The following is a 16,145-nucleotide window of genomic DNA, read 5'->3' on the forward strand; positions in this document are numbered from 1 at the left end:
CGATTCCTGCTCGGATCGCCGACGATCAGACCTTAGATCTTTACGAAAAATAAAAATCGTCTGCATCAGTTGCAAAATGTAGCAGCCAAGTGCAGTCTTGTTCTTCCCCTGAATAATTTTAATAAGCTACAATTAACATACCCAAACTTTTAGTTTCTTTCGGAAACTAAGAGAACCGGAAGCGAAGGGATCTTTCGCGTTGAAATCGTCGGTGCAACAGCATTCGACCGGCGACTGTTTTCGAAACGAGAACGGTGCCCGAGCGAGGAGCACAGTCCGATAGAGCGGCCAGGCGTGTGAAAGTTAATTAGATCAGCGATACGAGAGCTGTCCAGTGATTGATAAGCCCGGGACAGGAATAGCCGGTGGTCCCGACATTGTCATTCGACTTTGAAGCGTGAAATCCTCGGAACAGTTGCAAAACGCGCGTTGCGGAGGTGCCGTGGCGTGTTATGTTACCCATCGTCGTCTCTTTGCGCGCGTAATCGTATGCAAAACGCGCCGCTCGTAATTGGAGACGGCGCGAGAAGAAGTAGTATCCGAGGGCAGAGCCGTTAGGAGCTCGTTCGAGGGTGCTCACCGCGAGCCACTCGCGCCCTTTCCGCCCAGTCAAACGTCACGTATCCAAAGACCCTTTCTTTTAATACTCGTCTACGCGCGCGAAACGTGCCGCGTCGCGCCGCTCCGCTCCGTTCGGCTCGAGGATCGGACTCCGGAGAGCCACTCGACCAACTAGTTCCATGCGTTCCGACTTTTCCCTGTTGCGTGCGCTCGCGGACATCGCGAAACTCTACGGGAAAAAGGAACAGAACGAGCCGCGATCTCGAAAATCCGGATTTTTGCCGTCGCCGTTGGAATCCGTAAGATAGAAACCGAGCAAACTGCGTTTTTCGCAGGAAAAACGCGACTGGAAGGAACGATTGTTACCGGAACTGAGGCCTCTAGCGACGAAACTGCTGCAGAAAGTGACACAGAAAAGCTTGCAGGGATATATAAATAAATGACTTTAACATAACCCTTTGATTCTCCGAAATTTTTGTAGAACAAATTTTCGAAGAAATTGCGTGAAAAATATTTGGTGAAAAATACGTCGGACGACCAACGAATAAACGCTTGATCAAATGAATGAATTTTTGCGAAACGACGTCTGCGAGATACCTATACAATAGAACTACTGTATAAATTTTTCATGTGCGGATTTTTATGCAAAATAAAAATTGTCCGCATTATTTGCAAGACACGGAAGCTGCACAGACAGTTCTTTCTTTCTTTAATTATCTTACTAGGTTGAAAATAGTGCAGTATTTATAATGTTAATATTAATAATATTATACAAATAATATTAATCATTTATAAATATTTTTTAACTGTTTAAATGGTTTTTACTACTTTGTATTTGGTCTATTCGTTTTCGTAGCGAGTGCATGAAATCCGCGGTCTAGCGATGATTATTAGCTCTTCCGTATAATACCGGAGATGTTCACTCGCTGTGAAGGGTGTGCATTCGTTGCAGAGATCACCCTAGTTAAGAATTTCGACAGCGCAGAGCAGAAATTTTGCGACGATTCCCCGAATTTTGTAAATCATCGCCGACAAACGCGCGGATGCATAAAGACTGCCCTCGCCTCGCGAAGCGTCCGTCATCTTTTTAAGGCATCGTCTCGATAACGCGAGAATATCAGCAATCCTCGGCGCGTTTCCTTCGGATTGGCACGTAGACCGGCTCGTTAGGTACACGTGGCGAAAAAACCAGCAGCGTTCTTTGAATCGGAACAGTCGGATTCGCCGGGTGTTTACGCGGCCAGTAATTATAGCGGGCCGCCGCGGTGTATATTTTTCCAGAATGCCGGCCCGCAAAATTACGTGTTTCTGAGGATCGTTCGCGTTCCCTCTTAAGAATAACGTATCGATGATCGAGAGAGAGAGAGAGAGAGAGAGAGAGAGAGAGAGAGAGAGAGGCGGGAAAGAGAGAGGAAGTAGCGAAAATTGTGCAAACACGCGACCAAGATGTTTCTTTTTCTTTACCTGCGGCGTGAAACACGTGCAGACTCCTCCTGCTTTTCGTGGCCTCCTCGTCGAAGGACAGGTGGACTTTCTTCAGGTACTCTCTGTGCGCTCTCTCGTACTCCGCTTGGCTCACGTTCGCCTGAAACCGAACACGCGGTCAGTGTTGCTTCTGATCCTCGAAATCGATTCTTCGGCGACCGTGGTTCTCCGTACGCGTTCGTAGGAGTTCCACGGTCGAAGTACAATTCTTTTGAAACTGTTGTTCAACCAGCTAGATGCTTTCGACGAGTATACTCGTCGCGAGGAAATATTGCGTCACGACGAGTATACTCGTCGCAACGTTAAATGCTGCGATTTCTTCGCGACGAGTACACTCGTCTTAGCACAAAATGTTGTTATTTCTTCGCGACGAGTATACTCGTCGTAGCACGAAATGTCGCCATTTCTTCGCGACATCGTCGAAGACAGCTAACTGGTTAAGAAGGATATAACTTCGTATTAAGAAAGTATTAAGAAAATCAAACATATAGAATATAATTAGAGTAACCTATACATTTTTAAACTTTTAAACTACTTCTTCTAGACACGTCGTGACCAATTGCTGTCTTTGGACATAATTAACCCTATACAAGTTTTTTTTATTAAAAAACAAGCAAAGTAAAAGAATACAGAAATTTAATGCATCTTATTCGATCGATATAAAGTCAATTATGCCCGAAAGCAAAGCAGAGACAGCAATTGGTCAGCCCACAGTAATTAGCTCCACTACCCTAAACCTTGATAAAACATGTGACAACTCGAAATTAATTTTCAAAAATAATGTAGTCATATAACGATATATATACTCTGAGTGTCCGAGCTTTAACAGAAAAGTTAGAATCCGCCGTTCGATACTTTCCGGCGAATAAAGGTGTTAGAAACCGGGCGAAACGAGCTCGTTTCTTGCGCTTCTATGATCTCTTAGACGTCGATCGGCTCTTGCAGATCCTAATTGAGGAAGAAACAAGGCTGCACGGGCATTTGGTTTAGTTGAATACGCGGCAAGACCGCAGGCTCGAGATAAGTATAGCTTGTCGCATTCCCACGTTTAGTTCGAACACTTTGTGCTAATCCCAGGCCATCGGATTACAGAGCGTAGAGCACGACAACCGTTCCCGTAGATTGCTGATCACAGGTATCAGTTTTTCAGCGATCCATCTCCGAGGATAATTGGACACCTCGACGCCTTCGACGGTGCTCCGTGGTTCCCGAGCGCCGCGCGCTACCAGAGGGCCGACCACTAAATATAGCGCCGGGAAGATTAAAAGGAAATTAATAAGTCGCCCGTGGTCGGAGCCATAAAGAACAGAAGGGAACGAGCCTCTGGCGCTCGAGGAAGATTTAACTTATCGACCTCGCGGACGCGATAATCGTCCCGCGGGCGTGACATCGGAATTATCTAATTTTCTGGGGTCGCCGCGCAGCAGCTGGCTGAGTTTCGACGACTGACACAGACACGGACGACGGCAATTTGTTCCTAGAGCCATCCAGATGGCCCTTTGGGGGACTAATTCCGCGTTGCTTCAAGACTGATTCAGTGTCCCGCGAATGAGCATCGAACGCGAGAGGAAGCGTCATCGTTTTCTTTTTTTTTGCTTGCGGTGTGCCGCGAGTGGGCGTGGTTTCGTTGCTCTTGCGCTCAAAGGGGTCGGCACTGTGCTCCAGAGGGCAATTTTACTCGCGAAGTTTCATCAGTTTATATTAGTTTGGTTACTTTATTTCGTTATTTTTAGTCTATTTTGTATTTAGTTATTATTTAGTTGTTTAATTTTATCTTATTTTAGTTATTTAGTTATTATTATTAATTTATTTTGTATTTAGTTATTATTTAGTTGCTTAATTTTATATTATTTTAGTTATTTAGTTACTAGTTCACATAGTTATTATAATTAGTTTATTTTGCATTTAGTTATTATATAGTTATATCATTTTATATCACTTTAGTTATTTAGTTATTAGTTTATGCAATATTATTATCTTTTTATATTAGTTTATGAAAGCAACGATAACACATTTATTCCGAGTTCCGATACTTGCCGCGAGTAACGCGCAAATAAATAGCTCCTAAATGAACTGCGAATCGTTATACGAAATAAAAATTTCTGCATTGATCGCAAAAGAACAGTAAATGCATTGTTATTTGTTCTCGTCTAAAATGATTTCAATGGGTTACGCAAACGATACAATCGAGTTGTTAAATTCTTCCGTAATCTAACATACCTTCGAGCAACAGTTTTTTTCACAAGATCATAATTCATCGTAGATAAACGAGATAAAAACTTCTTCGGGAACGCCGAGAGATTCTTTGAAAGAAAAAAAAAAAATAATTGTTGTTTTATCTCCACCGATAGTCGACCGGTCGGCTAGGAGAAACAGAAAAAAATGTGTAGGTCTCGTATTCTTATCTGTCGTTGCTCGAATAAGTGAAATCAATTTGTGCAAACAAAGAAAATGTATTTAATTACCGTGCAATCAATTAACCTGCAATTAATCGTATTGGGAGACGATAGACCGTCATTGTGGTCCGACGATGGAACAGAAAATCATTTCCAACGCGAGAGAGAGAGAGAGAGAGAGAGAGACAGAGATGCTGGTTCCAGTCATAATCGCTAAATAATTGTGCAAGGCATTTACAAGCCAATTAATCCCGACGATCGGTAACGTTAATTAGGGTTTAAAGCGCAACAGGAATCCCTTACTTTGAGATCGCGTACTCGAATAGCGTTTTACGAGCGCGACGCGCCGACCCTTTTCTCGTTTCTCTCTCCGCTGCCTCCCTTTTCCTGGCTCGCTTCTGTCCCCGATCCAGTCCGGCTCTCTCGCCGTGATCTCTTCATCTGGCCCGTCCACCGCCGGCTCCTTTTCATTGTTCCACTGTTTCAGTCGTCGGACCAGCTTCTCCGGTTCCCTTTTGCTCTCCAGCCTCGAGCGTCCTCGCGATTTTCGAGCCGCTGCCACTCGACGCCCGGCCTCGCTCTGCCTACTTCTTCTTCTTCTTCTTCTACTTCTTCGTCATCGTCTTCTTCCACAGCGTCTCCCGTAGCTTCCGCGCCAGTGAGAACTTCCAGACACGCTAGACGCTTTCGTAAAATTAACTCGCGTACGGGTCTGGCCGGCGAGGTTCCTGCACGGAACCTAAACGCGTCGGACTTAGGCTACGGTTGCTGACACATGGGCCGCCACGACAAAACCGGCTCATTGATAAAAGTCCCCGAAGCTTCGGAACAGACGCCGGAACGTTTTTAGAGCACAATTTCACACGACGGAGAATCGTCGTTCGTTCTTGCAACTCTTTGTCGACGATCTGCGAGCTCGCCCGTTGCGCTTTTACGCGAACCCTCTGTTGCATCGCGCAGTGCATTCGATGCAGCTTCATTATTTTCATCGAGCAGCGAAACTTGATAGAAACGATAGAACATGTCAAGGTTATGACGAGGCATCGTTGACTCGAAGATCGATTAAAGAGTGTATGTCTGTGAGAGTGTATTATAGTGTATTATATATTATATTATATTATATTATTATTATTATTATATTATATTATATTATTATTATTATTATTATATTATATTATATTATATTATTATAGTGTATTATAGAGTATCTGTAAGAGTGTATCTGTGATTGATGATCTTTCATTTTCGGATGATTGTTAACCCTTTGTACTCGAAGCCATTTTAACTGTAAGTCTAAAATAATTTTTCCGACTTATAGTACAATTTCCATTTTGCAGGACAAAGTGCATTTTATGCACACGGAATTGAGTCTTTAAAATTTAAGCTTCGACGATATAAAAATGATCTTAGAACGTGATAGAACCATTTTAGCGGTGCCTCAGGGTCACCACTCGAGTGCAAAGGGTTAACCTTTCGATGCAATCATCTAGCTACCGGAAGTCTGGAAAAATTCGAGACCTTTTGCCGACGCTCTCTAGTTAGATCAAAGTTCGTTTAATCGTTGTCAGAAGATCAGAATGGAGCAAATCCCGAGAACAGTAATGTCTCCCTAATTGACGCCCAAATTGTACACAAAAATGGACGATTTGGGAAGAGGAGATACGATTATTCGAGCCTTGCAACTCGTATTATTCGTATCAACGATTATTCGCATCTTGCGGCTTGTTTTTATAGTTGTTGACAATCGATAACTATAAAACCGAATTGCAAGCCTCGAATAATCGTATCTTCTCTTCCAAAATTTGTCCATTTTATTGTCCAATTATTGTACACTAAATTCTCCCTAATTCGTGCTTAGATTGCGTACAAAGATGGACAATTTGGGAAGAGAAGACGCGATTATACCATACGATTACAGTAAATTGCGCACAAAAATGCACTCCTCTTCCCAAATCGTCCAGTTTTGTATACAATCTGAGTGTAAATTAGGAAGAATATACTACATATCATAGTTGTTGACAATCGATAACCATAAAAAACAAGCCACTCGATCAATCGTATCCCCTCTTCCCAAATTGTCCATTTTTGTGTACAATCTGAGCGTCAATTAGGGAGGCTTGTACCTTCAAAAATATGCCCAGATAAATTGACGAATCAGCTATTCGCTGATCATCGCTAACTGCGCGATGATGAAACCGTTCGGGGGGCCTAAATCAAGATCTGGGTTAGCTCTCACGTCTATCAAACGTTGCCCGCGCATTACCGCGTTGCATTGTCTCGACCGTGTTATTTCTTTGCTTCCGAACAAGTTCGCGACAAGTTCGGCTCCCGGTTTGACGATCTGTCTCGCGCCTGGGATCGGCCGGCCGGAAGATGATCGGTAGGATCGAGGAGAATTCTGCGCGCGAGTACGTAAGTTCTGTGTAATGATATATACCGAGATGCAAGCGGTGATTACGACCGGCTGCGGCGGCGTTAGTTTGCTCGTTGCACGCGGACGGAATCACTCGCGGCTATTAAGCGCGCTCAATGTAATCAATAGGTACGGTAATCTCTGCCGCGGCGAAGAGCCGGATCGAGTCCGAGCCGAAGTGCTACTTCGTTCGCCGGCCGTTCGTCCGCGACTTCACTTTGTAGAAGCTTAAATTAATGTCGCGAAGGGGCAAACCAGTCGTAGGTAGCATGCGAAACCGCGGACAGACCTTACCTACGGCTAAATTCTGGTTTCGCTGCAACCGGTCTTTGAATCAACTTTTCGAGATGTCGTTTTCGAAACATTGCACACGGTTTCGAGTGATCGAACGATAACCTCGGGCATCTGGCTTTTCAAGACGATCGAGGGTTGTTGTGATTTCGATTTTTCTACGATTTTAATCATTCGACCGTAAAATATAAATGTTAGTCATATTATTACTGATAATGATAAATTAGTTGGAGTGAAAATTACTGGGAAATGATCCTAATAGATTTGATTTTTGGATTATTATTATTATTATTATCGTTATAAAAATAATTAAGTTGGGATAAAGTAGTTTCTTTCGATAAAGAGGAATGATTCTAATAGATTTGATTTTGGGATTGTTATTATTATTATCGTTATAAAAATAATTATGTTCGGATAAAATAGCTCTTTCGATAAATTTAAGAATTCGTTTAAAATATATATATAGTTATTTAAAATTAAATTTATGTATTTAATCGGAAACTATACCTTCAATTTTTCTACGATGAGACCAATGAACTGTATTAATTATTCGACAATAAAATATACATATTAATGATGTTATTAGTGATAATGATAAAATAATTAGTAAATGACTCGTCGAAGTAAAAATACAGGGGAATAATTCTAATTTTGATTTTAAGGTGATTATTATTATTATCATTTTTTAGATGTCCCATTCGTGGAACTTCAAAGTCGCACGCACCTAGAAAAGCTTCAAACCCGCAATGTCCGCATTAATCGAGAACGAAACAAATTTCCGCGACAAGCAGACAGTTAGATCTTGATTCTAGATGCTGGATTTTTCCGTAGATTTCGATGATTCGCGAATGATGGAGGCTCTGCTCAAGAAACTGAAACTGACTGAAGCCTTGATCCTACGACCGTACCGATCGCTGGCAACGTTCTAATTGAGCTGTCCGACTTCTGGAGAGGTCGAAGAAGATCTCGCGGGGTCCTCGCAAAAGCAGCTTCCGCTCGAGGCCCGCCGGGCCGCGCCTCATTACATTGTTACCTCAAAGTATACATCTGCGAGATGCAGTCCGAAACGCAGATGCACGCAGACGCCCCCGCAGCGTCGCGAACGGAATCCCTTAACTGGTCGCACACTTTAAGGACAGTTAACTCGTCCGAGCGAGTTCCGGTTCGTCGAGACAGCGGGACGTGTTCGCGTTCATATTCTTTTCTCCTCTTTCTTTCTTTTCTCTCGGATGTATGCACCACCGAGCGCATCCGCTCGTCAACCGAAGGATCCGTAAATCGATTCGAACGCGCAGCTTCGCTCGCAGCTCGTTCAGATCGTCTTCCGACGACGCTCCGGGCCCAGTTGACTTCTCAATAGCCGAAAGGTCGGCGGCGTGGGTCGCCGACTATGATCCGCGATCGCTGATCTTACGCGCGCGCTTGTTCGCGAACGCGTTCGTTCGAATGATCACTATTTCAGTCCGCGTCTTCATCGGGGCTACACAAGAGTTTAGATCGAATCGACTTGTTCCTCGCGCACGATCTAAAAAAAACTGCCTGTGTGTCCGTCTCATTGTTCGGCAAAGGTTTTCTTATTAACTCTCTCCGCTGTCGCGCTTCCTATGCGAGGCACGCGTGTCATACAATTTTCGAACAACTGTCGCACAAGAGTTAGCGACGCTATCGAGACCGAAAAATTTCAGAATAGTTAGTTAAAACAGTGGGTCAATGCTAATTACCACGGACGCTTTAATTCTTAATTATTTTCGCGGCTTCTGTCCGTCTTTCAGGCACGCAGCTATTATCACGGTTAGAATACGCCACTCTACAATTTAATTATTCTATCTTTTTCTATTAATTTTTCTTTGTATACTTCTTCTTTTATTTTTCTTCTTACTTTGAATTAAATATATACAATATAATATGTAATATAATATATATAATGTTATATATATAATATACATTATATTAAATATAAGTTAATAATAATAGTAATCATTCATTTATTCATGTATACGGCTAGAGAAACTTTTTGTTACAGAAGTAGTAATTAAAAAACAGAGATTTTATATAGTCATCGCACGAGTATAAACGAAAAATCGAAATAATATATAAATATATGAATAAATAAATAAATAAATAAATATACATATAATTTACAAATTGTTATTATTATCATGATTTTCCTCAGAAAACGAAGGCTTCAACAACATCAGAAACAAATAGCAGATCCTGACGTATCGTTACCTGGACAATCAACCGACATGTCCTGGAACAAGATGCGTCATGCATCCACAAAGGGTACGAGATCACAGGCTAGGACCTGACCTAACGCTCCGCGTCATCGAGAAGCAATTTCCCGGAGATAGACGGGTCCCGTCGGCAAGACGACCACGTCGCGTCGGCCCCGAAAGTCAGAGATATTTTCGCCTTGGGGCACGCGCAGCGAGCCTCGAAGAGGATCGGGAACGTGTCGCGGTTCCGTTTCATCGAACTCGGAAGACCGTTTTAATCCGGGTCGTTTCCGGGTTGAGAAAGCGCAGCTCTCGGGCGTCCCGCGGCGCGAAAATAAATTCGCGACGTTCGCGTTTCCTCCGGGGTTCGCGGACGCTCTCGCGAGAAGGATAGAGAATAAGAGAGAAAAAGAGAGAGAGAGAATGAAAGAGAGGAGAGAAGTGAGCACTCTAGGACGATCCTGCACGGTGAAACCGATCCACGGATCCCGCGGACCACCGGCGTCGAAGCCCGGCCGCTCGATCTTCGCGAAGACTTTCAGCGAAGTTTACGGGGACGGAGAAGGTAGCCGAGGACGGGTGACGTTCCCGCGAATGAGGATGTCCTTGAAGGTGAAGCATCGCGGCTCCCTCGGCTGGCTCGGCGCCCTCGCCTCCCACGCCACCCGCCGCGAAGAAAGATCTTTCGCAAGCCGTGTATTCTACATAGGTGCCACGGCGAGCCGGGTCGCATTCTTCTCGTAACCTTCGCCTCGGCGATGCGCGCACCGCGCTGAACGCGGTGCGTTTGCCCTTTGAACACGCTCTTGCTTTCGAAAGCAATTTCTCGGTTAATCCAATCGCGCCGGGTCGCCGACCCCACCGCGAACGAATTTTCATTGCCCCGGCAACTCCTTCTCCACCTCCTCCACCGCCTCCTCGGGCTCATCCTACCACGCTTTCTCCCGGCAATCATTGGTAATGGCGATTTCAGAGGTCTCGTCGGGATCGATCCCGTCACGATGAACCGCGCGCGGTCCGGCCTCCGCATGAAAGCCGATTGCGAAACCTTTCGCGGATTAATTCTCTCGATTAATTTACCGCTTCGTTAACAACCGCGGCGACAGCCGCTACGCTACTGGAACATTGCGGCAGACGCGGCAGGATCGGCGAGCGTTTTTAAAGCGTTCCGCTCGCGAGAGGATCTTACGAAAGTGTATTGTTCTTTCCGAACGTCTTCGCCTTCAAAGGTATTGGGACAATATTTCGTGTAAATCGTAATATTTCAATCAGTTTAGGCAAAATAAAAATTGTTTAAGTTAATCGTGAGACACGAAAGTCGAATAGAAACTTTCAATAACTATTAGACTGCGGATTTTATGGATTTATGAGCTGAAAATATTGTGAGGGCAGAAAAATAACGCTATATGCAACTTATAGAAATAATTAAAAGGAGAAATTAATGTTTATCAAATTCCTGTTTCTTACGATCGTGTCGGAATGTACATTAATTTTTCATAAAGATCCGCAGTCTAATAATTATAACGTGTTGAAAATAACGTAACAATATCCTCGAATTCTTCTATCGATCTTACAATTTCATATTTAACCTAATCATTTTTATCATCGTCATTTGTGTCCGTCACTTGTGCAATCAATTTACCCGCTTATCGCATTTCGATTCGCTGGGAAAAGATGTCCAGACCTAAAATGGACGTCCTTAAGACGTCGCGTGTTATCCGGGTGCACGCTCGTCATAATTCGAACGCTTTAAACGAAGTAGCAGAATTTCGTGGTCGAACGTAAATGATCTCTGGAAGCAGTAATCTACGAAAATCTATAAACAGTCGCCGTAAACAATCGACGGGGCACGGAAACGATTGTACCACGGATCACCGCGCAATTACGGTGCGCATAAAATATCCGTTTTATCGCGAAAGAATCATGCGCTGAAAACGGAAGAAATCCATAAAACGGAACACAGCGGAAACGAGAATTCGCATAAAGGCCCCCTCGGTCCACTAATGATAATAAATTTTGGCGAAAAAAAAGATCGCCGCGCGGCAGACGAAGGAATCCGCGTCTCAAAGGCGGCATCGGGGTGATCAGTTTCGCCCCGCGCCGTTTCCGGTCCCACCCCGATTCAAAGTCGACCACCTCTGATCGCATTTTTCCGAAACGGGCTCAAAGCTCCGGCGGCGATAAATATTTTTCCGATTCGTCACCCCCATCCCTCCCCCCTCCCGTTCGCCAAACCTCCGGGTCGGACAGAGATCCCGGCAGACTCGAAGTCTGGCTGGGACCGGTGACTCATCGTGCCCGTCTAACAAGAGAGAAATCCGCGGACCTTTACGTTTCATTCGGTTTTTACATAACGGGACCAGCCCTACGACAGGCGAAAAGTGTTAATTTGTACGCGCAAATAGTCCCGCGAGAATCGATAAGGTTTAAGTGCCGTATTCGGAACTCGGGAGAGCCGCGTTTGCGGCCCGTGCCTTCCTTTGTGGGGCTCAACGGAGCCGCTCCGTAACCCACCTGTTTATTTCTCCTTTCTCGTTCATTGCCGATGAACGAGATGATTTTTCTGACGCAACGCGTACACACGCGTTCCGCACCGTCTCTCGTCAGCAAAAACTCCCGGAGGATCCCGGAGATTCTCGGAACGTTTGAATATTCAGCGGGGCAGCTCGAATTCGCCGTATGCTAATGATTTACGTCACGATATATTGTGTATATCGTTTTTTAATCGACCAGCTGAGCTGCTCCGACGCTCGATCGTATTTTATTTTAATACGTTGCGTTATTGTCGTTAATAACTATCGGGCCGGCTAGAAAGCTTACGATCGCCGTCGCTGTATGCAGAACACGCTGTTTAAGCCTCTAATCATTACCGTTCGTTCGGCTTTGGCTGGCTTCATCGAGCAAATCGTGATTGCACAATTAACCGGTTAGCCGTCTTTGACGAGTATATTAAATACTCGTCGCGAAGAAATGGCAATATTATTATGCCGACTGTACATACTGATCACGCTGTAAAAATTTGCTGTTTGAATTTCAATTTTGCTGGATACTATATTATAGTTTTATCAATTTCAAGGTGTTCTCGATATTCGAAGACCGAGACGAAATAAAACGAACAAACAGAACAATGTAAACAATTATAACGAAGAAAAAAAAGTGTATATAGTGACTGGATTAGGTAACATACTCGGCATCGCTTACATTCCGCGACACATTTTCGGTGCACACTTTTTAAAGAGCTCGCAACTGCTGACCGGTTAATTAAGAAACAGGAAGAGTTAGCCGTTAATTCTCGAATTCTGACAGACTATTAAAAACAACCAATAGGCTATTAACTCTATTAACAGAGTAAGTCTACTAACAGAGGATCACATTATCCACACATTCTTTTTTTTTAACCGTGGAAGAAAACGTGAAAATCTTGATCACCTAAACGAAGATAAGATACCTAACTAATTACCAACACGTTTCCATGAAAATTGCCAAGTAAATGCGACTTATTTGTAGCAATTTAACCGCGGAAGAAAATGTGAAAATCTTGATCACCTAAACGCAGATAAGATACCTAACTAATTACCAATAGGTTTCCATGAAAATGGCCAAATAAATGCAAGATTTGAGCACTGAATCGTCAAGAAGGTCTACTTTCCTCGGTCCAAAGGGATTTCAGGGAAGACGAAACAAAGTTTGCCAGTTCCTTCAGCATGCGCGTCGACGAGCAAGGGTGAAACGAGCCTGACAAGAGGCGAAGTACAGTAATGTCTCTCTAATTGACGCTCAGATTGTCCACGAAAATAGACAATTTAGGGAGAAGAGAGACGATTATTCGAGCCTTCCGGTTTGCTTTTATAGTCACGAATTGTCAACAACTATAAAAACGAGCCGCAAGGCTCGAATAATGGTATCTCCTCTTCCCAAATTATCCATATTTGTGCACAATCTATGCGTCAGTTAGGAAGACATCACTGTAGGTTCTTCGCGAAGCTAGAAAGACGGACGCGCGCTTTCCTCCGGCGCGGCGTGGCGCGGCGCGAAGAATCGTGACATTCTAGTCCGACGCCAGCGTTCTCACGTTTTCCCGACGACGTCCTCGAGTTTGGAGGACGGAGGGAATCGACTTTCGTTATCGCGGCCGTTACACGACCACGCTGACGGCAATAGTCGCCGCGACAACAGGTGTTCCCACCCCCGCCCACGTTCTCGCCCGTTCACACGTCCTCTCGGAGATCCGGAACGGGACCGAGAATCCGGTCTCCACGGCGGTATCGTCATCGACCGAACCGTCGGTGCCGGGGGAACGATCCAAATTCCGATTTCACCGATCGCCCCGAGAATTTCCGGACGACGGCCGGTCGACGTAACGCTCTGAATATAGATCGGGCTTGGCCCGTTGTTCCGGTTCGGCGATCCCGCGCGGGGGCAGCCGCTTTCGAGACTTCAAGTCAATGAACAATTCTTGGCAAGGTCCTTCGCACCGGCCAGGTCCAACCTGCCACTGACCACGGACATGTCGATGATTTCTGATTCAGACGCGGCTAATTGAGCGACTCGTAAGCCCGGTGGATCTGTATTTAGATCGGGCTGACAAGCAGCGCGACGGTTGCCGTACGAAATTTAAAAAGTTGGTCGATATTTCATGTTTGCTTCCGTCGAATAGGTAATTAATACTCTTTTCCGATATAAGGACCACGTAATTTGGCAATAGAAGTAACAGGTAAACATTATTAGCAGGAAATTACCTGATTATTTGAGCCTTGCGGCTCGTTTTTACAGTTTCTCTGCGAGACAATCGCGATCGATAAATTCTGCAGACGTTGGATCGCGAAGAATCTGCATCTGCATTCGAGTTGTTTAACAATTTCGAAAACGGGAGATAATAACGGGAGAAACTAAGAAATTCTGCAGGCCTTAGGTCGCAGGGATCTTGCATCGAGGGACCAGCCAAAAAATTGCAATTACAGTAATTTCACTCTAATTGATCGAATGATCGTATTTCCTCTTCCCAAATTGTCCATTTTTGCGTAGAATATGAACGTCAATTAGGGAGATTTTACTGTACTATAAACACGTACTTCATTTCTCTTTATAGAAGTAACAATAATACATTCCTTCGGATTTTTAACGATTTCCATCGTAATATTTTCCCCAAGAAACAACTGTATTTAATAAATTCCTGATTAACGTGTCCTTGCAACTTTAATAATCCTAAAAAAGGAACAAATTTAACCCCGTCATTCTCCTGTAAACGAAGTATTAAAAGTCAATGAACAATCCTCAGCGAAGCCTTTTGCACTAACACGCGATCTGCTACTTAACACAGTCGTTTAAACGATTGAATTTAGAATTTTACACTTATCGACAAAAGTTAAGAGGCTTCACATATCGTTAACATTTGACTAGAGTTCGACATTTTCAGAAATATACTTCTTATTCAATTAAAAGTACACATTACAACGAAGCATGTGGCACATCGTTTGTATTTCAATGTAGTTTCATTCAGAACTAACTAGAATAAACAGAAGTTTAAGTGAAAAAAAGAAGTCCAAATATAAAGTAGAAGTTAAACAATTAAAAAAAAGAAAAGGATTAATATTTTCGTAGACGCGGGCAAATTTGTTCTCCTGCGTTAAGAAAGTCTACTACACCGAACAATATATTTCTTAACTTCTGTCGGCAAGTGTAGCACGCTAAGTGAGCGGTTCCAGACGCTGCTATTTAAACGATCGAATAGAACAGACGCAGATAGCTAAGGGACCCGATTTAATCGCAGCGAACAGAACGATACTCTAGAGAAATTTCAGGAGCAGTCGATTCACGACTGCTCGCAAATTCGTCAATATGTTCGCGCGACATCGAACATATTACCGCGGTATAGTAATGTCTCTCTAATTGACGCTCAGATTGTCCCCAAAAATGGACAATTTTGGAAAAGGAGATACGATTGTTCGAGCCTTGTGGCTCGTTTTTTTATGGTTACCGATTGTCAACAACTATAAAAACGAGTTGCAAGGCTCGAATAATCGCATCTGCTCTTCCCAAATTGTCCATTTTTGTGCATAATCTGAGCGTCAATTAGGGAGACATTACTGTACTCCTTTCATTTGCACAGCATTTATCTAAATAAAACCAACGTCGAGAATAATATTTCATCACAACCGACAGATACAGGTAAATAAAAGAATCAGCAACGAGCTTTCACCGAACTAACTATTTTCCGAAGCAGTCGATTCACGACTGCTCGCAGATTCGTCAATTTGTTGGCGCGACATCGAACATACCACCGCGGCACTCCGTTCATTTGCAGACCATTTATCTAAATAGAACCGACGCCGGCGCCGAGAGTAAGATCTCGCCGAAACTGACAGCTACAGGTAAATAGAAGAATTAGCAACGAGCTCTTATTAAATCAGCCATTCAAGAGCGTCGCCTCTTTCGTCACGTTCGGTTAAACAGAATTCCACTTCGCTCGAATGACCGTTGGCGAAACGCGAAAGCAATTTCCTGGGCTCATTAATCTCCGCGTCTGCTTACATCGAGCAATACGAACCACCGCGCTTTGAACAAGCCGCGCGACGCGAGCCTCGCTTATCCGCGAGCTTGCGTTTCGAAAAGCTCGGTTGCGCAACGCGGTAGCTTTTCTCTGCTTTCGTTTCGCGGAGCAGCCGAGCGAGAGAGCGAGCAGCCTGGGCGTCCCGGCGCGGCTCATTATCGCCGCGGACACCTAACAAGAGGCGAAGAGGCTCTTGGATCGCGAAGAACCTGACAGCCAGAACCCGTCGATCC

At 44.2% G+C, this 16,145-nt stretch overlaps 1 protein-coding gene across 6 annotated transcripts in view; it reads right to left on the reverse strand.

Annotated features, from left to right (window-relative positions):
- The window catches only part of mav (TGF-beta domain-containing family member maverick), a 53,247-nt gene that overhangs the window by 16,723 nt on the left and 20,379 nt on the right, over positions 1-16,145 (reverse strand). For all 6 annotated transcript variants that reach the window (XM_076520249.1, XM_076520248.1, XM_076520247.1 and 3 more), the window contains one exon: positions 2,026-2,146. In XM_076520249.1, coding sequence (XP_076376364.1) covers positions 2,026-2,146 — 121 coding nt within the window. The remainder of the gene's footprint in view (positions 1-2,025; positions 2,147-16,145) is intronic.

Source organism: Megalopta genalis, chromosome 3 (assembly GCF_051020955.1).
Source record: "Megalopta genalis isolate 19385.01 chromosome 3, iyMegGena1_principal, whole genome shotgun sequence".
Classification (NCBI taxonomy): domain Eukaryota; kingdom Metazoa; phylum Arthropoda; class Insecta; order Hymenoptera; family Halictidae; genus Megalopta; species Megalopta genalis.